General features: G+C 38.4%; 1 protein-coding gene across 4 annotated transcripts in view; it reads right to left on the reverse strand.

Moving 5' to 3' along the window:
* LOC129703908 (exocyst complex component 6-like) overlaps positions 1-23670 on the reverse strand; it is a 190959-nt gene that overhangs the window by 91096 nt on the left and 76193 nt on the right. For 2 of the 4 annotated variants that reach the window (XM_055646612.1, XM_055646614.1), the window contains exons 9-19: positions 22694-22777; positions 22545-22591; positions 22148-22268; positions 19386-19457; positions 16649-16746; positions 15760-15865; positions 14884-14993; positions 12285-12396; positions 7293-7427; positions 6403-6582; positions 5711-5740 (exon numbers count right to left, since the gene is read on the reverse strand). In XM_055646612.1, coding sequence (XP_055502587.1) covers positions 5711-5740; positions 6403-6582; positions 7293-7427; positions 12285-12396; positions 14884-14993; positions 15760-15865; positions 16649-16746; positions 19386-19457; positions 22148-22268; positions 22545-22591; positions 22694-22777 — 1095 coding nt within the window. The remainder of the gene's footprint in view (positions 1-5710; positions 5741-6402; positions 6583-7292; positions 7428-12284; positions 12397-14883; positions 14994-15759; positions 15866-16648; positions 16747-19385; positions 19458-22147; positions 22269-22544; positions 22592-22693; positions 22778-23670) is intronic. The other 2 variants (XM_055646613.1, XM_055646615.1) reach the window with 1 other exon arrangement.

The following is a 23670-nucleotide window of genomic DNA, read 5'->3' on the forward strand; positions in this document are numbered from 1 at the left end:
AGTGCTTCCTTACTCACAAAAGAATGTTCCAACCATGACAGAATGATTCAAAGAGAAGCCATCAATAACAACTTGGTAACAAAAAAATTAGGAATTTTAACTTAGAATAATGACTGGTTACTACAACAACAATTCACCACATCAAAGTATCCATTTGCCAAGAAATTAGGTTGGTAATTGAGAAATTGTTAAAAAATAATCTCATCATAGTTTCTCAATTCATCAACTAATCAAATGACCAGGTCAAAGGCAAATTGAATGACAGGACAATTTTCTGCATTCAATGAAAATGTACTGCTGAATCACAACTGAATTGCAAAACTGTTAGAATAAAAGTAATTAACTCAGTATCTTTTAGTAGACACAGATGCTTACATGTACAGATTTCTTAAGAATAGTTGCTACAAAATTGCTTTAAGATTCCCTTTGGGTTTGGTGTACACATCTTTGCACAGCAGATCACCAGCTTTGAATACCTCATCTGCATTAGCCATCTGAAAAACAGCTTTCATCGTTCCATTTAGTGTTAGGCATTATGATTTATGAGCTTCCATCCCCAAAGTTGGTGCTTACCAAATTGGAAATATGACTATAATCTACTAATTTGCTTTGCATCGAACCACTTACGAGTCAAAGGCCCAGTGTCAGGATAAGACAAGGGATACAATTAACTAGCCAAAGACAAATGCATCTATCCTCCCTGCCATGAAGTGCCACTCAAAAACTGCATGACATGACATTTGGTACAATTAGTAACAAAGCCCATTCTCCTGCCAACCCATGTGGGCCATTGAGTGACAGTCTTTGGAGGCAAAATGGTAAGTGTTGCTTCATGTCTTCCTATCAACTGTGCATTCAGAAGAAACGAACAAAGAAACTGTAGTGATTCTCATCCCTTAAAAAGAGCACCAGCGCAAGCACAACCACAATCTTTAATTTCATTAATCTGTAATTGATCAGATTAACATGTTCCTATTCACTATTTCTACTGCATTTCGGTTCTAGTACTGCTGAATATAAATGGCAGCTATTTATTTTATTTTATGCATCAGTCAGGTGGAATTAATACAACTTATGTATTGCACTTATAACTATAAAAAGTATCTGTTAATAGCATTACAGGTGTCACAAGTTTTTCTTTAAATAGTCTACTAGTTTCAATTTAATATGTAATCAGGCTTTTTATTTTTAAACTAAAAAGTCTGCAAAACCAGCTTCCAGTACATTCTGTTGCAGGTACTTTAAGGTATCCTGGATTAGCTACCAACAAAAAGTTTTTATAATTAGCTACCTGAATTAAAATTTACAATGTTACTCATTTTTATGATATTTACCAACGTGAACTGCGCATTAGGATTGTTATAACTGACAACAGACTATGAAAGGCAACTCTCGTCCTAAAACATTAAAGAAGTTAATTTCAATCGGCACGCACTGTTTACTTTTCACTAGTTTGTATGAGAAATGGTGGTGGGAGTTTAGGGGTGGGGAAACAATTTATGCACAATTCACACTTGACCTGAATTTCAAGAGATTTCTGACAATGTGTTTACACACCATCCCAGTCATACAAATTGGCAAATGAAATCTGATCAAACATCGCTTTATATACAAGTTAGGGTTACAATGTAAACCTTACCCCTCCCTCGCGTCAGTCTATTAACAAGGCTGAATTATTGGTATGCTAAGATTTGTGAAAACAAAGATTTCTTGTGTAGGAAGGAACTGCAATTGCTGGTTTACACCGAAGATAGACTTTAACTCCCCTTCCCATACAGACCTTTCTATCCTGGGCCTCCTCCACTGTCAGAGAGAAGCCAAACGCAAATTGGAGGAACAGCACCTCATATTTCGCATGGACAGCTCACAAACCAGCAGTATGAATTTTGATTTATTTAACTTCAAGTAACCTTGCTTTGATAATTACCTACCTCTCTCCATCCCTCCCCCACCCTAGTTCTTTCACTAGCTTCACTGTCCACGTTATTAATTTTAATGTTTGTATACCTCGTTGTCACGTTGCCCTCAGCCAACAATGAACCATTCTACATTTCCTTGACCATCGTCTGCCTTGACCTGTCGTTTTTATACCGTACATTCTCTTTGTACCTCCAATTTCCCTCTCCCCCGACTCTCAATCTGAAGAAGAGTCTCGACACGAAACGTCACCCATTCCTTCTCTCCAGAGATGCTGCCTGTCTGTCCCGTTGTGTCTAACGAACGATTTCTGAATTCTCTCATGTTACTGCATACTTGGTTGTCTAATTTGCTAAAGTAGACCATCAAGCAACATATTACTTCAAATCTTATTTTACTACAAGAATTCAAATAACACAATAGACATTGCTATGCAGATCCATTCCTATCAGTTGCGTTAGCTTTGCTTCATTTATCTATCTTTGTTGCATCTTTTGTAGTGGAACTAGTAATGCTCTTAGAGAAAAAAAAATTACAAAATGAAATCTTTTTCCCTGCCAACTTACTCATATACTCAATATCAAGCAATAACTTTAGGGTGTCTCCATATTAACTAAATGGCAGTTGCTGCTTTTCTAATGGAAAAACCATGTTTCTTGTACAAAAAGGTATCTGCTGGACAGGATTCACCATGAATGAATGACAGCATAATTCACAACCATTTCTCATCAAGTCAGTTAACTTTCAAAGATTTGCATTTAATAATGTTGCCTACAAGATTATCTTAAAATGCTTTAAATAGTTACACCATAACCAAAAAATAAGTTTGTATTTTCAATTGACCTAGCCATGATCAAAATACATTTCACCTCACTTGAATGTTTCAGATAAATAGTTTTCAAGATTACGTTATATTCTCAAATTGGGAATAAGAAAAACTGAAGCCATCAAAGACCCTTCTGTGAAGAGGGCATAAATAGTCAAAAATTTGTGTTTTACGAACTTGTTTTTTTTAATGTTCAGAAGTTGATCAATGAGTGGAAAGCAGTGGATGGTGTGCACATGGATTTTTGTAAAGCATTCCATAATGTTCCTCATGGTAGGCTGAGCCACAAGATTAAGCTGCATGGGATGCACAATGGTTGTTTGGATTCAGAACTGGCGTAGGCATTGAAGACATTGTGGTACAAGGGTGTAATTCTGGCTGAAAATCTATACAACAGATGTTCTCAATTTGACCAGCCTCCAACATCAATTTCCCCTCTTCTGATTCATGGAACGCAATCCCCCTCTTCTAATTCACGAAAGCACTGTTGTCCTCCTCCCACAGTTCTACTGATAATTGATTCCAAGACCAGCACATTTTTTCAATTTATTCTTCATCACAGATATTTGCTCTAAACTGATGTTTTACATTTTGTGCAAGTTCTCCAAATTTCATTATTATGTGAAAAGGCATTTTAGTCATGTCGCACGCAGCAGTCAAATAATATTTTTTTATAATAATATAGCCAAATAAAACAGTTTGCAAAATGGGGGAAAGTGGGGAGAACAGGAGAAAAATGAAGCAAACAGAAGCATAACAACCAAACATGGGATGAGCATAAAGCATGGAAGGCACAAAATCTTCAATTGACTTTGATCGAAGGTATTCTCATTCGATCATTAGGTCCAAAACATTGAAGGGCCGTGAAGTTTGGAAAAGATTCAGGGAAGCATTGAAAAAGAGGTGCATCTTGAATACAAGTATTTACTTTTTATTCAGAATTCCGATGGGAATAAATCAAACAGTACAGTGCAGGAATAGGTCCCTCAGCCGAACAGGATCCAACTTAAACTAATGCATTGTATCCACACGAGTTCCATATCCCTCCATTCATCTCTTAAACATCCCTATTAACCACCACATTCCAGGGATCCACTATTCTGTGTAAAAACAAAACATCTCCGTTAAACTTTTCCCTTGTATCCTTATAGCTATGCCTTCCTTTATTTGACATTTTCAGCCTGGGAAAAAAGGCCTACTCTATCCATGCCTCTCATAAGTTTCTAAATTTCGATCAGGACCCCCCCCCCCCCCCCCCCCCCCCCCCCCCCCCCCCCCCTGATCTACAACCTACAAGACAACATAATTTCTTTCAAAAGATGGAATAAATTTACAGAACTATCCACTTCATCACGTTCTTCGAATATAATGAAATTGTTACTTGTAAAAAACATTTTTCTATTAACCTGTACATTGTGAATACTGAGAATATACAGACCAATAATTGATAAAAATCAACAACCAAGTTAATAGAATTTATTAATATCTTAAAACACAGGAGTGTTGAATGATGACCATATGTTGCTCAATCACACCAGTACAAAGTGATGATATCATTACACCCCTGATTTTGTTAGGTAAGGCTTGCTATCCACAATTGCCACATTTTCACTAGGGCCAAACTTGCCAAGTTTGGATCCATAGGGCTGATCTTGCTTCCCAAACGGAAGCAGAGTGCCATGGCTTTGAATGCAAAATGGGCCTCAAACAGGCAGGCACAAGCAGAACAAGCTCCATCCACAAAACTAGTCTAGAAAATACCAACATATTCAATTCAATTCAATTCAATTTATTTGTCATTTGTCTAAGATATGCCTAACATATGTCTAAGAACTGCTATAATCTTTGCAGTGTGTCAAAGCGGTCAAGTTCTTTCACCCCCCCCCCCCCCCCCCCCCACCCCACCTTTCAGATGATCTCTATATTCAGCAACAAATAAAATATTTAAAGACTTAAATAATAATTCTCACTTTTCTTCCATGTATTTACACAAACTCATTCAAATGTCTAGATTCAAATGTCTAGATTCATAGGTCTACCAAGGTAAATTCCCAGAACATACTGCAAAAATGCAAGGACCTCCTGCTTCGCTGTTCGAATCAATGAGATTGCCGGCAGAGCTTGACCAGTAAGCTTGGGGCATTTGCATTTAAATGGGCCTCACATAACACGCACACATGTACATGGGTAGTATCAGTAGCTCCATATTAAAGCAGTAAAGTCCAACAAATTCCTGGCCTTTTTGTCTGTATTAGAACAGTCATATTTGTAAGATAAATGTTTCAAATGAAAATAAATGCAATGTCATTGGTATTCTATTGACATACAAATGCGAAAAATTGCACCTCCTTGATATGTCGCATCATAAATGTACATTGTCTTTTAGCTACTGCAAGTTGTTCTTGGGCTAGGTCTGTAGCAGGAGAATCAAGAGTTGAGGGGCCCATGAAACAGAATAAATTGCAGGGAGATGTGCTGGATTAGGATTGATGAGTGCTCCGACAGCTAGCATAAACTTGATGGACCAAATGACCTCCCAAGTGTTATGAAAATATGATAACGAAGATGTTACACAGAGATCACCAAGCAATAAAAGGCTCCACTGCAATTATATTTTCAAATTTGCCTGAATTTTTGCAGGCAACCACTGCTGAGATACATTAAGCGGAAAAATATATGAAATGATTATAGAATCTTTTGCGGGGTTAATTCTGTTATAAACTACTAATGACTATTGAAGTAGTCAGTGATGCATATTAAAGACTATTCTATCACAGAATGTTACTGTTAATCAGTTCCTGCCTATTTTAATCCCGTTGATTTGTTCTAAACAGAATATGCACAGCCATTACTGGGGAAAGGACAAGTTTAGTTGCTGATTAAATTGATATGAAGGCTACTGGACTTGAGCAACAATCCTAGTCAGTTCATAGCCTTCAGACGTGCATGCTTTCTTCAGCTACTCACCGACATTGCTGCGTGGTGACTGACGTTATTCTGAGAAGGAACCCAGCAAGGAAATCAAAACAAAAAAAATCAAATGTAAACATGCGCAGAGAGAAGTGTGAACACCAATAATAGTTAAATTAATTTGTAAAGCAAAATCATACCATTACTATTAAGATCAGCTGCTGGATGGACATCTTCACATTACAAAAGCATAGAATGTCCACATCAATCCACTTCAAGAATGGTCATAATTGTGCACTAATCATATTCCAATCATACTTAGTTATGAGAGAATTATGCCGTAAATTAGATAGCAAAATTCAACATTTGAATTCCATCAATTCTGCTGCACTGTGAAGAGAAGGGAATTCTTATTTTGAGGGTTATTTTGTTTGATTGTCAAAGCCAGAGCAATTTATTGAGACCTATTGTTAAAATCTTTTTTGTTTGTTTTAAACTGGATTAGCGCCACCTGCAGAACTAATTGGAGTTATGAAGCATGTTTGCTTCTCAGCTTGTGCATCGAGGCCCACAAGGAAGCCACTTGGAAAGAAAATTGCATTGAAATGAAAAAGTATCTACAAAAGGTCTTAAAAACTATAGACATGAATAATAGAGGGAAATGTTGCCAGTTTAAGGACCTAAAAAATACTTTAAAACAATAAAAACATGCACACATGTTAGTATTTCCATACATACTTGATACTCACAGGCAAATGTGTAAAAACTTGAAAAGTGCTTCGGAGAAAATTGATAAGATCCATTAAATAACCACTGGCTCGACCATTGGGTTCTGTCATAGTCCATTCATAATCAGCTAGTTGTATGAATTCGTCAATTTTATGGTTGAGTTTTGTATAGATTTCTCCTTCTGCTGCATGTCTAGCATCCTGCATTAAACAATCATTTGAATTAACTGATACTTTCTTGTTACCCGTCGCAAGGCTTACTCAATCCAAATATTTAAAATGTTCTAAACTTTAACTATTTTTATACAAATTTCTCCAATATACACGCAGACAAAACACAACATAAACTATTTTATGATAATCAAAAAAAGCTGCAGATGCTGTAAATCTGAAATAAAAACAGGAAATTCTGAACACTGACAGCATCTATGAAAAGAATAAGTTAATTTTTCTGCTCACGATTTAGCCCTAAGTAATTTAATTACCACATACATGCATCTTTGGGATCAAAGCATACTTATGATTCTATTACAATTAGAAAATAAGCTAATAAGAAACGGCATTTCATTTGGACCTCAAGGGGTCCAAATGACAATTAAATTGAATCTTGAATCTTTAAACATAGTATATGAACTATTTACAATTCTGTGACATAGAATGATCAAATATCGTAAAGGTTTATGAAATGGTTTATGACCTAATAGATTTTTCAAATTTATCAATATTTTTTCCACCAGGTTTCATATAGCCAGAGAATGTTCAGACCGATCAAGCTCCTTTAATGATCCTACACTGCATAGGCACAGACAAAACTATTGAAGCTACTAAAATAACTGTTGCATACATGACTACGGTAATTACAGGGTCAATTTCTGAATACGGATTGCTTAACACATCCATACTGCACATACCTTGAATGTGGATAGGCCATAAAGTCGCGTGGTATGCACAGTTTCAGGGGAAACATTGGTTATATTTGTTATAAAGTCTTCAAGGTATTTACAGGCCTGCTCCAGATGTGTTGTATTTATGATGATTTGTACAAGCTACAACATGCAAAAAATATTTCCAGTGAAACTTTGCTTACACCTTTTGGTAGTTAACATTTCCTGGCACTACCCTAAATTGGTGCATTTCATTCTGGGCAACTTCTATAAAAGTGCCTTGCAAACTATTATTATTATTTCAAATAACAAGGGTTATTTATTAGACATTTACTAGATTGCAGCACACTAGACCCATGTACAACAATTATTTAACTGCTTAGCAAACACAATGTATAGACTTTAAAAAAAAATCACTGCAATTTTGGAGAGACCCAGATATTAAAATGCAAGAAAATAATTGTAACTTCCCTATTTTTATGGCTCAGTTATTCCTTGTATAGATTTACAATAGCTGTTCAAAGATTCTCTCTTGTACTTGATGGATGGTGAAGATGGGATCTGAACTGCCATATGTTTTGCTGTTAAATGATAATTGTATACACATTTAAATACAAATTGTACCACAATATTGTGGCTGTATTTGGAGTATTATGTTCAGTTTTGGTCACCCTGCTATAAGAAAGATGCCATCATGCTGGGAAAAGTGCAGATAAGATTTATGAGGATGTTGCCAGGATTCGAGGGCTTGAGCTCCAGGGAGAGTTTGGGCAGCCTAGGCCTTGAGTCCATAAAGCCCTGGAGGCTAATGGGCAATCTTATAGAGGTGTATAAAAAATGAGAATAGATAGGATAAATGCAGAGACTTTAACCCAGAGTAGGGGAATAAAGAACAACATAGGTTTAAGTTGCGAGGAAAAAGAGTTACTAGAAACCTGAGCAGCAACTTTTTCCACAGAGGGTGGGTATATGGAACGAGCTACCAGAGGAGGTAGTTGAGGTAGGTATTATAATACCATTTAAAAGACACTCGGACAGGTACATGAATAGGAAAGGTTTTGCAGGAATATAGGCAAACCTGGGCAAATGGGACAAGTTCAGATGAGGCATCTTGGGTGACGTGGATGAGTAAGGTTGAAGGGTCTGTTTCCGTGTTGTACAACTCTATGACTCTAACTGGTCTTTATTTAGGGCCTTTGTTCAGATTTGAAAGATGATGTAAGTGAATGCATGGGCAGACCAGAGAGGAAATTCTGGTGCTTGGAGCAAATGCGTAGTTGCCAATGGTGCATTGAGTAAATTAACTGACATCACCCTTCCCAATGATTAACATGAAAAAATAAAGACGCATCTGAGACAGGATTATCAGATGCAGGTCAACAACAGAAAGGTCGTCAAAAATGCTGGAGAAACGCAGCGGGTGAGGCAAAGTACAGGTTGCGGAGGCAGTACACCTGCAAAATGCATTGGAACTAATTGCTGAAGCTGCATTTACAGCATGCTCTTAAATCCATGTAGCGGAGAAGTTGGAATAGTATGAGGACACCACTACCTGTAATGCGCTCGCTGGAACAGCATTTTTGTCTACCTTCGATTTTCCAGCATCTGCAGTTCCTTCTTAAACAGGAAAGTAGTGAAAGGTGAGGTGGAGCTCAACATCACAAACATCCTGCACCCAGATGATGGCACTTAAGGGCCTGTCCCACCAGCATGTGACTGCATGCAACGAGCGCGACCAAACGTGGTGGCTTGAGGCATACGGCCTCGCGGGGCCGGTCCCACTTCCAACCGCGGAGCCGTCTGGAGTTGTGCGGGGCTGGTCCCAACATCATACTCACCAATCAGCTGGGCCGGAGGCGTGCCGACTGAATTTGGACGTTGCACGGCGTCGGGTGGTTACGTCATCACACAACGGCACGCCGGGCGGCGACGTCATCGCGCAACACTTCGCACAAGGCATACACCGTCAAGACGCTGCGTACGGCTTCGAGACGCTGCGTACGGCCTCAATGCGGCTGCGGGCCAACAGGCAGTTGCCGCGCGGGATTTTTGGACAGTGTCAGTTTTTCGGAGCCCCGCGCGATGTCGGGACCAGCCCCGCACAACTCCATACGGCTCCGGCGATCGAAGTGGGACCGGCCCCGCGAGGCAGTACGGCTCAAGCGACCACGTTAGGTTGCGCTCACCGCATGCAGTCGCATGCTGGTGGGACAGGCCCTTAAGGGAGCTGCATATAGATTAGCAATAGGCAGGGCTCATGATTTGTTGGCAGATTTTCCAGAACTGGCTGGAAATCGACTGGAATTTCATTCTGCTGGACAATGGAGCGGCATATGCCAAGAATGTGAAGACTGCGGATAGGTTAAGGGTGTCAAGTGGGATAGGATACCATGATTAGAGTCACTGATAATGCTAACTGTAACAGATTTGGTTTAATCAAATGCTGTGTCCTTGTTCAAGCTTGAAATTGTAAAGACTAAAGCACAATAAGGCGATGCTACATTTAAAAGCTATGGAAGGAAAAGGAGAATAGATAAGGGTCTTGTAATAGGTAGTTTTTTATTGGGGGGGGCTAGTAAGAGCAGTTGGATAGTCAGCTGGTTGAGTGTAAGATTGAGAGTGGGAAGAACATTTTATGGAAAAGATTATTTCCCCTCACTCCAAGGTATGAGGGGAAATAAATCCAGAAAAGGGTGTGGGTGCATGGGCAGGGCAGTGAAAGGGACGGGATGTAATTAATATTGGCACAAAAGAGCAGAGCTTAGACAATGCTTTCTCCACTCTAGCTGTATCTGATACAGAACTACAATTACTTGCATGAGATAGATTAATAACTGCATCCTTTGAGCATTAGAAAGTTATCAGGATGAATTTAAAAAAAATATGTGTGTCCAAGATTACTTGTCAACAATATCCAAGATCACTTGAGATGGCAGCCAGTGGTCAGAGGTGAATGATAATAAGAGATGCTAAAAGTGATTAGAAAGAGGTTGGAGTGGCAAGTGCTATCATAGCTAAATAAGCTAACTTCATTCCTAACTTCTCATGAGTAACATTCCGAAAGTACTTTGAGGGCAACATTGCTGTTGATCAGGGAAATGCAAATTTGTCTCACAACAATATTTGGAATGGTTCTCCAATATCTGGCATGCATGAGACCTGGGGGAAGTGCACAGCAGAAATAATGTTATTTTCTCTTATTGATATTAAAAGATCCACCGAAGCATTTTCAAACTGGAGTACATATTTTTTTTGTTAACCTCTAATTCTGAATACTGTGGAAGCAAGGTTTTTACCCATTCAAAAATTAGTGTTTTACGAGCTTATGCAGGATTTGATATTAAGATATTGCAGAACAAATTACATTTGGGGGCAGACAGGTTAGAGGAACTGTCTCGGAGCTCTGGGGATCCTGGTTCAATCCTGCCCCCAGGTGCTGTGTGGAGCTTACATTTGCTCCCCATAACTTCATGAGCTTCCCCGCAGTGCTACAGTTTCCTCCCACATTCCAAAGACGCAGGGGCGGAAAACCCGGGGGGGCCATAGGGGATAATCCCCCCCCCCCCCCATGTTTTGAGAGATGGGCGACATCCCCGCCAGGTTAACCTGCCTGGGCTTGCGGGAAATATGGCCAGCGTGGAAAAGCAGCGCTGGTATCCCGTCAGTCCAGACAGGGCTGTTGGTTAACCCGGTGAGACAGGCAGTTGAGCTGCATTTAGCGCTGGATTGAGCCTCCGAAGCCTCGCGCGTGCGTGTGTGAGTGTGCGCATGTCAAAAAATTGTGTCCCCCGTCCCCTCCATGTTTTGATAGTGAGTTCCGTTCTTGCAAAGACGTGCCAGTTGGTCGAGAAATTGGCTACTGTAAATTGCTGGTAAGTGGCAGGAGAACTGAAGTGCAAGGAGGAAGGGAAGAGTGATGCACATGTGACAGAGGGCAGCTTATCAGGAAATAATTGGGGGAACAGCATTGGAGAGGTTGTGCTAAAAGTTGGCATAGACCCAATTGGCTTTCTATGACATGGAAGAAAAAACATCTTAATATTCCATCTGTCACTAGATTGTTTTTGCACATTAAAAATCCCCTCACCCAGCCCCACCAAAACACTGAATACAAGAGCTGGTGAAACTTATTTTCAACAAATAGTTTTTTGTTAATTTAGTACTCTTTACATAATAGCAATTTAAAAAAAAATCTTTGCTAAGAATTTAATTGTCAAAGATGCACAGTCAAAAACAGTTGGTCCATGAAAAGATGTTATGTCAAGGTACAATTGATAACCAGTGCAGGGACCGGCTAATTACAGAATTAGTAGCTCCATGCGACTTGAGTAATTGTAATTATTAAGACTCAAATTTGCAACCACTGGGCTTAAGTGTGGATTGTACAAGTGTTTGACTGAATTTAATATTTCTTCCTGTTATTGGTTTGTGATACCAGTTTAGACCAAGGATTTGCAGAGGTAGGCTGGGTTTTAAGGATCCTTCATATCATTTAAGAATGAAGTCATTAGAAATTAAGAAGTAGTGAATTAATTCTTTGGTCATTTACTGAATACTGCTGCCAATTATAGTTCCCTCTCTCTATCCATCCCCCACCCGAGTCACACCAGCTTCTCATTTTCACCCTACAGTTAACAATGGCCTGTTTCCTTTATCATCGTTACTTTTTTGCGTATCTTTCATTCATTGTTCTTTATCTCTCCACAACACCATCTACATCTCGTTTCCCCTATCCCTAACCAGTTTGAAGAAGTGTCTCGACCCGAAATGTCACCCATTCCTCTCCAAAGTTGCTGCCTGTACTGCTGACTTACTCCAGCTTTGTGTCTAATTATGGTTCCATTGTTTATTTTTCAAGTGGATAGGTGCTCCAGTAAGAGTTAAACGTGCACAGTTATTACTTATACTGTACCCCAGTGAATGCTATTTCACCTCACTCATTTAATGTCCATGGTCCGCATACACCATTTTACATGAATCACTTTCAAACACTAGTTGTTCTAGGTGCCAAATACATACCTCAGTCAAACCTATGTGCTGTTTCTTGATCAGGTTTTGCAAACATCCACTCAAAGTTCGAGTCAGTAGTAAATTGGTAGATTTTCTGAGCATATCATCTATTTCTGTTGAACTGAGAATCAAAATAAAAATATATGCAAGATATAATCAGTAAAAAATGCCAAGTGAAAGGGATTTCATAATAATTTGTTACATTAGAAATTTCATGATAAAACATTGACATATTGTGCCTTAACAGTGTGTTTGGGATCCAAAGAGCACTTGATTTATAATCATCTCTACTGATTCAATGTAGAGATTGTGTCATATTGCTCTGTACAACAATGAAGTGATTCATTCAACTGCCTTCATGTAAATGAGTGCATATAATACAGGAAAATAAACAGTTGGCAGTGTTGTAAACAATTTTGTATAGTTAGACACAAGGAACTGCAGGTGCAGGTTTGCAAAGAAAAAGTGCTAGAGTAACTTAGCAGGCCAGGCAGCATCTCTGGAGAACTTGGATGGGCAACAGTGGGCCCATCCATGTTCTCTTCTTCAGACTGAGGGGGAGGGGCGAGGGGGAAAAAATCTAAATAAGTACTCAGAATACATTTAAAAATGTAAAGATTCTACTTTAATTTAAATCTTTTTATTTGAATTTTGAATTTAACAGCAATTTGCATACATACAATGATAACAGACAGTGATAGTCAGGACATAATTGTACAACAGTATGTAAACGACCCTCAAAACCCTTACCCTTGCCCTTACCCATCCTCGCCACCCGGGCACAAACAACACTCACATACGTACACATCCACACAAATACGATAAGAAAAAAAAAAAAAAAAAAAAAAAAGTGGGGGGGGGGAGGGGGAGGGGTTGAGGGGATAGCAGCTGCAATAAGACAGAGCAGTGATAGAGGGCACTCAGTCCTCTTCCGAGTCCAGAAACAAGTTAAGAGAGTTAACAAGTTCCAGGAAAGGGTTCAATGTATCTAGGAATGTCTTGGTAGAGCCTTTGAGAGAGAACCAAAGTTTTTCAAGCTTTAAGTTGTAGAGCACCTCCTTGATCCAGCGGGCGTGTGTCGGGGGACAGGTAAGCCTCCAGTTAAGCAAGATCAGTCTCCGGGCTAACAAGGTTGTAAAAGCCAGGACCCGCTTCAACGCAACAGAGAGGTTGGTGTTGGGAGGAATACCAAAAATAGCTGACAGTGGGTTTGGAGGAATAGTCTGGCCATAGGCTCTGCTTAGCACGTCGAAAGCACTCCTCCAAAAGGTTGCTAGCTTAGGGCAAGACCAAAACATATGACAATTGGTTGGCAGGGGATTGATTGCATCTGTTGCAGGTGTCTTTAACAGCGGGGTATATTCTAGATAATCTTGCGTTTGTGTAGTGGACTTTGTGAAGGACTTTGCATTGGATTAGGCCATGACGGGCACATATGGAGGAAGAATGGATCAAATCCAAGGCAGAGTCCCATTGCTGGTCTGTTAGTTTCATATTCAGCTCGCCCTCCCATACAGCTTTTAATGAGGTATGAGGTTTCAATATAACCGACCCTAACAAGTTGTACAAAAAAGAGATGCATTTCTTCCGGTTGGGATCTAGAGCTAGGATGGAATCGGTCAGGGTTTCAGGGGGACGATTTGGGAAATGGGGGAATATCTTCTTCACAAAATCCCTAATCTGGAAAAAACTAAAAAGGTGGGAGTTTGGGAGGCTATAGTTGGACGAAAGCTCCGCAAAAGACGAAAAAATGCCATCCTTGTATAGGTTTTTGATACTACTGGTACCGTTGCTATGCCAGGTTTTGAATGCGTGGTCTGTACTTGAAGGTTTAAAGATGTGATTTTTAAGCAGTGGGGTCAAGATGGAAGGGCCTTGTAAACCAAAGTTTTTCCTAAGTTGACTCCATATCTTGAGCGAGAGGGACGCAATTGGGCCTGCACCCGCAGATGTTATAGAAAGGGGGAGTTGAGAGCATAGGACAGACCGCAACGGGAGATGTGAACTCGCCTTTTCCATGTGTACCCAGGTCGGTAGGTGGTCGCAATCATCATTCATCCAGTACAGGATTTTTTGCAAGTTAGCAGCCCAGTAGTATCGCCTAAAGTCAGGAAGTGCCAAACCGCCGTCACTCTTAGGAGACTGTAGTACCGTCTTTCGAATTCTGGCCGGTTTGCTACCCCATAAAAATTTAGATATTCTCCTTTCTAATTTATCAAAAAAAGATTTATTGATAAATATAGGAACATGCTGGAAAAGGTACAGGAATTTGGGTAGGATGACCATCTCGACCAGATTTATCCGGGCCGCGAGGGATAACGGTAAAACTGACCAGCAGTCAAAGTCTCTTTCGGCTTTCTCAACCAGAGGCAGGAGGTTTGTGCGGAACATATCAAATATAGGTATTGTGATAAAAACGCCGAGGTAACTACTTTGAAATTGCAATTGACAAAACATATGAAAGAGAAGTATTTTGCATTAAAAATTCATGTATTATAATTATTTCCTATTCGAATGTGATTTATATTTATAACAAACCTAAAACTGCAAGAGCTGTTTCAACTTTCTATGAGATATGACTTTTGCATTTGAGCTATCTTATGATCACCTGCGATGAAGAGACTCAGAAAATTTAAGGCTTGCATAAATGAATTCCTTGAACTCTTTGTAGATCTCAGGAACTGACATAGATACTGGAAACCTCTTTGGAAAAGGTTGCTATGAAAAGAGAGAAAATGGTTGTAACAATTCAATGCACATGTTTTAGATTCATATGGTATTATAAACATTAAAAGCAAGTACTTTTATATTGAGTGATTCCTTGAACATGAACGTTGGAACAAAATGCAAACAAAATGTCTGATGTAATTTTGATATAATTAACCCAACCTAAAAACTTAATATTTCCTTCAGTTAAAGATGCGTAATTTTACATTTGTATCTGTAGTAAAATGAGGCACAACTTCTCAGAAGGATACTATTAAACTTACAGAGGAGTTAAAAGTGACAGGAAAATCCCATCGCCAAATCAACCTGATGCATTTAGCAATTAAAAAAATGGGAATGCAAGGAAACAGAAAACAATTGATTTGGAACTCTGACCCTCACTGGAGAATGCAGATACCTGAAAATATATTATAATTTACTTCATAAAGTTATTCCTTTAAATTAAATGCAGTTCAAAATATTTCACAAATATTCGGCACCCAGCACATTACATTGTTAGATATGTTAAACAAAGTAAATTGCATTCTAAGAAGTGTTAAATGCAAGTGTTGCAATATTGCAAAAAATCACAGATTTTCCTTCTGGAATTGTGCAAGATCTCACCTGGTGATCTTTAATGAATCTTTAATTTAATTTAATATTTAACTTTAATGAAAAGTTAACAATACCACAAAGCAAAATTTGCAGAATAAGCAAATCGTAATAAAACCACTGTCATCAATAAGATACTCTTTAAGATTATAACAAAGTTACAGACCTTTTCAAGCTCTGTGTCATGAAATGGAAATCGACTAATTATCATTCTGTATTCCTCTTCATTTGCTGCAGGAATTGGACTGTAGTTGTCAGATTCAAAAATTGCTCTGTTGAAAAGATGATAACAACTCCAGTGAAGCAGCATCACACTCAGATCGAATAAACTGTACAGAATAATTTGACAGCATTCATAATTTGATTAATGGAATAATTCAATGTTTTTCTATAAAAATCAAAAGTAACAATTTAATTTGGGAAGGGAGATTAAATAATGGATGCCATTTTTTTAACTCCTGTATCAGCATCAATCTACAGAAAGTATATCAGCATCAATCTACAGAACGTGTGGCTCACTGACAAGCATTATGATCCCATCCCAATTGATTTAAACAAGGTGATGAGGAGCCACCTTACATAACTATTGCAGTCTTTAATGAAGTTCCTAGGTTCAGCAAGAGCATTACAGGTGGTAGTGTCCTCATACTCTTTCAACTTCTCCGCTACATGGCAGCCATGGATTTACGAGCATGTTCCAATGCATTTTGCAGGCGTACTGCCTCCATAACCTGTAATTTGCAGGTATAGTACAGGTGATGCAAGTAAATGTGGCAGTATTCGGGTTGGGTGCTTTGATTATTGAGCATTGAGTGTTTTTTGAGCTGCACTCATTCAAGCAAGTGGAGAGTATTCCATTGCACCTATCATGCCTAACAGACAGAAGAAAGGCTTTGTGGTGTCAGGAGCTGAGCAATTCACTAGAGCCTCGAACTCTATCTTGTGGGGATAGTAAGTAAACAGTTATTCCTTCAAGTTTGAGGATTTGTAATAATGGTAACACATCCATTTACATCCGTGTGATCACAATTTTTTTAACATAAAATAACACCAACCTAAACACCACTGCCCATTTCTTTAATAAAGTTTCATTATATTGATCCCGAATTTCAAGTAATAGATCAAAAAGTCTGCTCACAGAAAATCCATAACCCTAAAAAAAAAATCAAGAACATGAATATTATCTGAGAAGCAACAATAAAAATTAATAAAAATAAACAACAAAAAATTCATTTTGTTGTAGTGAAACATGAGAAAATTCACAAAATTTTAGGAATTTAAATTGTATTGCAAAAAATTTTTTTTTTTCCCCCTATGTATAGGTTTACAGCTGAAGTCACGTCAGGTTCATTGGTTTTTATGCTACCTCTGAATCCTGGTGAGAACAGGAATAAAGAGGCTACGTCAACAATATTGGGAGCAAACTGCATTAAATGGAATACCCATACAAAAAGTAGCAAAAACCCTTGTTCACGTGAATTGGTTAAATATCATGAGAACGCATTTGAAGATACAACTCTACTTTGTGAACATTGCTAAACTGTGGCAAGAGTTTGGCTTCATTTCTCAAGAGTACAAATCTTTCAATTGTGTTTAGGTAAACCATACTCTGGAAACATTTGAAAGATGAGAGGACAGATTTGGGCTGTCAGGGAATTCTATTAAAGGAAAGGTCATTTTATCCAAGGGAATTGAAAGAATGGGATAATACAATCTCATGGCAAACAAATTAAGACAGGCATAACATTTATGTCTAGTTCACAAAACAAGCTTTGGTCCAGCCATGCTTATGAATAATTATTGACATGGTCTATACAGACTTCCAAATAAAAGTGTGGCATATAATAGGTTAGTCAGAAAGTCTGAAGCCAAAGGTAGTAGCACAATAAGAAATCAACTTAGTGACAGAAAATATAGTCATACTGAATGGTCATCTAACAAGTTAGACAGCTGTGCTGCCAAGACATCAGAGCTGGACCACTTCTTTACATGATATAAATTAACAACTTGGGGTTGAATGTTCAAGAACCAACAACATTTGCAGTAAACACAAAATCATTGCCAACCCTACAGAGGACAGCACTAGGCCATGAGAGAATACGCTGCTGGATATGTTGCGACACCATAAATGACATTTAGCTTTGAAAAGGGCGAAGAGATACATTTTGCTAAAAAGAATATCAGTAAGATGGATGCAATTGTTAACAGGAAAAAATGAGGATGTATTTTTGCAAGATCGATTGGGAAAGATTTCTGGAATCCGTGTCTTTCTAGTCATGAATGACTCAAAAATAGTTTGTAAGATCCCCAAGCCAGGGTTTTAAAATAGTTGTTCACCTTCCTATGTATAACTATATGGTGAAAGTAATTCCAGAAATGTATTCAGAAATCAATCAGTCATTATAGCCATGATTCAGCACCATATTTCATAGTTAATTTACTCTTTTTATCTATCTGCGAAACTGGGTCTATACATTCTATATTCAATACAGCCAGAACAGATGGTACTTGCATTCCGGTATTTTAAGTTCCATGTGAATTTTTGCTTTGATCAGTTTAAGTTAGCATAGGATATTTTGTATCAAGTAGCAAAGTTAAGCGTTATGTTTTAATGTAAGCATGAGATTTTGGCTCAATTGTATACACAAGATTATAAAGTACAAAAACCTATAAAAAGTAAATGATTCCAATATCTTTACCAATACAGTTGTAAAACCTCACCAGCGGTGGCATGGGTGGTGCTGTGGTAGAGTTGCTGCTCTACAGCGCCAGAGACTTGGATTCAATCCTGACTACGGGTGCTGTGTGTATGGAGTTGTGCCCGTGACCTGCGTGGGTTTCCTCCCACACTCCAAAGATGCATAGGTTTGTAGGCTAATTGGCTAGGTAAATTTGTAAATTGTCCCCAGTCTGTGTAGGATTGTGTTAGTGTGCGGGGTCAGGGCGGATTTGGTGTGTCGAAGGGCCTGTTTCCGCGCTGTATCTAAAACTAAATTAAATTAAGAAACTTATTTTATATACAACATATGATTTACCCCCAGACTTGAATGCTATTTGCCATTTCTGATGCTCTCAAATTGTCTGCCCTACTGTTAAGCAGCATAAAATGCAACTTGAATATTAGCACCTTTAACCTGTATCAACATTTGCTCCCTCGCCTGTTGCAACATCCATCACCACTTTCTTGTCTCTTCTTTCCTGTATTCCTTATCGATATTCTACCATGTACACGTCAACTATTATTCTGCTGACAAATTGCAATAATAATGACTCTATTCCTGGTAATTCTCAATTATTACAACTCCAATATAGAATGTTCTAGCATGGAAACACTCATTTACTTTTTGTTTTCATCCTTTTGGAATCCACAAGGTTTTCTCATTATACATTGAGATTCATTGTCTAATTTAGTTTTATTTTTTATTTTTAGAGATATAGCACGGAAACAGGCCCATTGGTCTGCTGAGTTCACGCCGACCAGCGATCCCCGCACACTAATGCCATCCTTACACACATTAGGGACATTTTTTTACATTTATACCAAGCCAATCAACCTAAAATCTGTACGTCTTTGGAGTGTGGGATGAAACTGATGATCTCAGAAAACCCACGCAGGTCACGGGAAGAACGTACAAACTTTGTACAGACAGCATCCGTAGTCAGGATAGAACCCGGGTCCCTGGTGCTGTAAGGCAGTAGCTCTACCGTTATGCCACCGTGATGTCCAGAGATAACGAATTTAATACAATTTAGGACAGAAGGTGAAGTTAATCTTAACAAACTAATACCTACTTGTAAAGTGTCAGCATAAACGACAATTACGTTTTTCAACTCCAAAACAAGGTCAGGATCAGTGCAATAGGACTAGGACGACAATGTTAAAGATAGTTATAATTAGCCATCTGCATAGATGTGCATTTTAACTCGAGAATATAAATACATAAATGTGCATATCATTTATAGCAGCTGTTATGTTTTTATCAGCAATACATTTCTAAATGGAATTTTTCTTCACATCATACATCAGTTTATTTAAAATATTTAATACATATGTATAAAAATCATAATAATTAATTATTTCTAACATAACAGAAAATAAAAAATAACTAACCACAATGATACTTTAACAAAAGTAAAATTGAACAAGATTACTTCAAAATTAACAATAATAAATGGGGGAAAAGGTGGGTTACCCCAGATTGTATTATCATTTCACGATTCAAATATTTTTTATATTTATAGAATAATCCACTTATTCCAAAAATATGTTTTATATTTATAGAATAATCCACTTATTTCAAGGGCATTTTACACAAAAGCATCAACCAGTGTGTTTCGCTCTCTCTTGGAACTGTCTCATGAGCGTTCCAGCATTTTTTGATTCAATTTCAATATTTTCAACATTTGGTATATTTTCATTTGATTAATTTTAATTCTACAATTAATCACTCAGTTTGTAGTTAGCATTAATTTGAGAATGGGAAATAGCAAAAACAAGACAAGATGAATGATCCAATTCGATGTAATATTTTATTGTAATTGACATATTAAATAGGAAAAAAAAACATTTAATTTAACTTAAAAATACCATTTTGACCTCAATAGATATCTGTCTTTTACTTTGTGCTTTTTATGGACTACATAATGTCTCTAAAGAAAAGATCTTAAAGTGCTGCAAAAAGTGAACACTGCTGGTTTCGCTGTTGGGGTGTATTTTGGAAACTGAGTGTTTAGAATGATAATTAGGAACCTTTCCTGGTCGTGCTTTCATTAATGAACTATTCAATCTGAGCTAATGAAGAGGTCAGTTAGGACTAATGAGGACAGATTGTAACAATAACAGCAGATTAACTCTGCATATTCTAAACTCCCAAACTAAAAGCATGTTTGGAAGCCAGTCAATTGTAAATCACTAAAAGATTATGCAAATAGCCCCCAGCTGTGACTTAAATCCCAATTCTGCTGAGATAAACAAAAGCATGGCAGGCCCTCTCCCAAATACAAGTAACTTTTAATTACAAAAAAAGTCAAAGACAGGAGGCATAATCATTCATTTATTTGACACATACTTGTCAATGAACATGGGTACTACAAATAGTGGACACATCGCCCTCCTACAGTTGCAGTCAATTACAGTAATCAAAGAGGCAACCTCCTGAGTTCCAACAGGTTTGTGAAGATTTCATCTGATATTAGATTTTGTGTCTCTTGTTCAAGCCACTGAATACACATAGCTGGCTAAGTCTTTTCACCTGCCTCTTGGCAATATTCCGTGTCATGGCTCAAGCACAAATGACTTAATTATTTTCATTCAAGAATTAATAGCTCAATTTGTAATTATGAAGTTGATGTTAATTTAAGTAGCAAAACCAAGTGAGTTAAATGATCTGATTCTAATATTTTATTGCAATTGACAGATTAAATAAAGAACCCAAGGTAGACAAAAATGCTGAAGGAACTCAGTGGGTGAGGCAGCATCTATGGAGAGAAGGAATAGGCGACGTTTCGGGTCGAGACCCTTCTTCAGTCGCCTATTTGAAACGTCGCCTATTCCTTCTCTCCATAGATGCTGCCTTACCCGCTGAGTTCCTCCAGCATTTTTGTCTACCTTCAATTTTTCTAGCATCTGCAGTTCTTTCTTAAAAATAAAGAAACCTGTTCATTTGGTGATTTCATGTTGACCAACAGATATTTTGCAATGCATTTTATTGACTATATGGCATTTTATTAACTATGACTGCATAATGTCCCCACCAGTGCCTTTTTGTAGACAAATAGGTGCTGGTATACACAGTGAATAAATATACTTTAGTTTCGTGTATTGTCACGTGTACCAAGGTACAGTGAAAAACTTTTGCTGCCTGCTAACCAGTCAGCAAAAAGACAAAACATGATTACAATTCAGCCATTTTCAGTGTACACACACATGATAAGGGAATAGCGTTCAGTGCAAGGTAGTACACGTCATGTGGCTGGCAAACACAATAATGCGTTTAACCTTTCAGGGATGCTGAAAGATCTTGTTTGAATTGATTACCAATAATGTGGAGGCGAGACGAAGAGCGATCCACTGGTCCTCCAGGTTGGAGCTTGAGCACAGGGCTAACAACCCTGTCTCATAAAACAAATATGTTACGGAAACAGCAACTGAAGGAATCAACACTACTGGGCGTGATGGACTTCCAGGGCTATCAACAGATGTTAGGAAAGGACCTGACCTGGGGTAGTGTCCAGAAGCTAGCCCAGAACAGACAGGAGTGGAGGACCTTTGTTGCTGCCCCATATGGAAGGAGGCATAATAGGCAGTAAGTATGTAAGTAAGTTATGTATGGCAATAAGATTTTAAATCTCCAAATTATGATTGCAGAAACAATGATACATGCAGTGATGTAAATTACTGATGCGATTAAGTCCAAACTAAAGCAACTTGACTTTGAATTTGGAGCAGGAGATTCCAAACAGCGTCTCAATTTGCATGACCCTTCTTCCGAGACCCTGGTTATTAATACACTTTTATCAATTAAAAGTGCCGATAAACGTTGCAAATAACTTACTGAATGGGTTCTTAAAACAGCAATTATTTTTGAAAGTGCCATGTTCCAGAGTTCATCAGTAAATGCTCTGGTCACCAACCCTTGTGTTGCATGTAAAATGTGATCTTCCACCACAAAAAATCTAAAATCAGAGGACAAAAAGTAATACAAATATTACTGAAGAACATTAGACATGAATAAACTTATTTTTATACATTTTATATACATTTATAAAAATGGGTACTGTAAAAGTGACTTGCTATATCAAGATTTTTGACAGTGTCAACTATCTTCATAGCAAGACTACATACAGAAGCTGCGACTGTTTTAACATCGCAAGGCATTACTTTTTTTTAGAAGTCACTTGCCCTATGAGGAAAGTGTATAAATAAAGCCTTAATAGGACAGAAGGGCTTACCCAACAATCTGGTTAAAATACTTTCTGTAGCCTTCAACAGTTTCATTCTAGTACAAATAGGAGAACAGAACAGATATTTTAGCAAATAGTCTTAACCATATCAAACACAAAAGAATGTGCAACTAATTAACCATTGTTCTGAACATTACCATATTTGACTGTGGCTGTAATACCAGTCCTGCTTGCTTCCTTCGCTGTCTTCTGTAATAGTTTTCAAAAGTTTCACGATCACCCTATTAAAAAAAACTTACAAATAACTTAATTTTCAAAAATTAATTTAATATCTATATTATTACTAAAAGTCTGATCTTGACCGCTTTTGGCCCACTGTGCTACGATTTCTGAGAGAACGCCGCCACCAACGGCCGTCATTTTCGGCCACCTCGTTCAGAGCCCCCCTCCGCCTTCCGGGACCAGAGGATTTTTCCCATCAATGAAAAATCAGAGAGATATTACTGTTTAAAAAAAATTCCCCATTCTCTCTGCTACCCTCGCTGGCGGCAGGGGGAGGGACTATAAAACCCGGAAGTGTAGTGCCTCACTCAGTCTCTGCCAGACCCAGGAAGCGAGAGGGTCACGGATCTCTGAGCTGCGAATAACACTGAACGCATGTCTACTCCACGGTGAGTCCCCTCGATGCGGCTCTAAAGTGGCTGCAGCCGAATTGTTTGCCTCGCCTTTTTTAATTGTGTTCACAAAATGAATTTTGCAGGTGGCTGTAGCCCAATTGTTTGCCTCGCCTTTTTAAAAAGTTTGTGTTCACAAAATGAATTTTGGTTGTCGGGTGGCTGCAGCCCAATTGTTTGCCTCGCCTTTTTAAAAAGTTTGTGTTCACAAAATGAATTTTGGTTGTCAGGTGGCTGCAGCCCAATAGTTTGCCTTGGCTTGGCTTTTAAAATCGTTGCAACAGTTGGATGCCAGCCCAAGAATCCATTCGGCCCACAGTGTCTATACTAGCCCACTGGAAACCAGTACCTTCGGCCCACAACACCCATACTAGCTCAACAGACAGCCCCCCCCCCACTGGCGAGCAATATTGGAATTGGTGGAGAGGTAGAATATTGCATCGGAGACCAGCCCTCCCGTGTAATGCTGGGACCCAACGGGTCCCACTTAGTCTAGTATT

The sequence above is a fragment of the Leucoraja erinacea genome, chromosome 15 (genome assembly GCF_028641065.1).
Source record: "Leucoraja erinacea ecotype New England chromosome 15, Leri_hhj_1, whole genome shotgun sequence".
Taxonomy (NCBI): Eukaryota; Metazoa; Chordata; class Chondrichthyes; order Rajiformes; family Rajidae; genus Leucoraja; species Leucoraja erinaceus.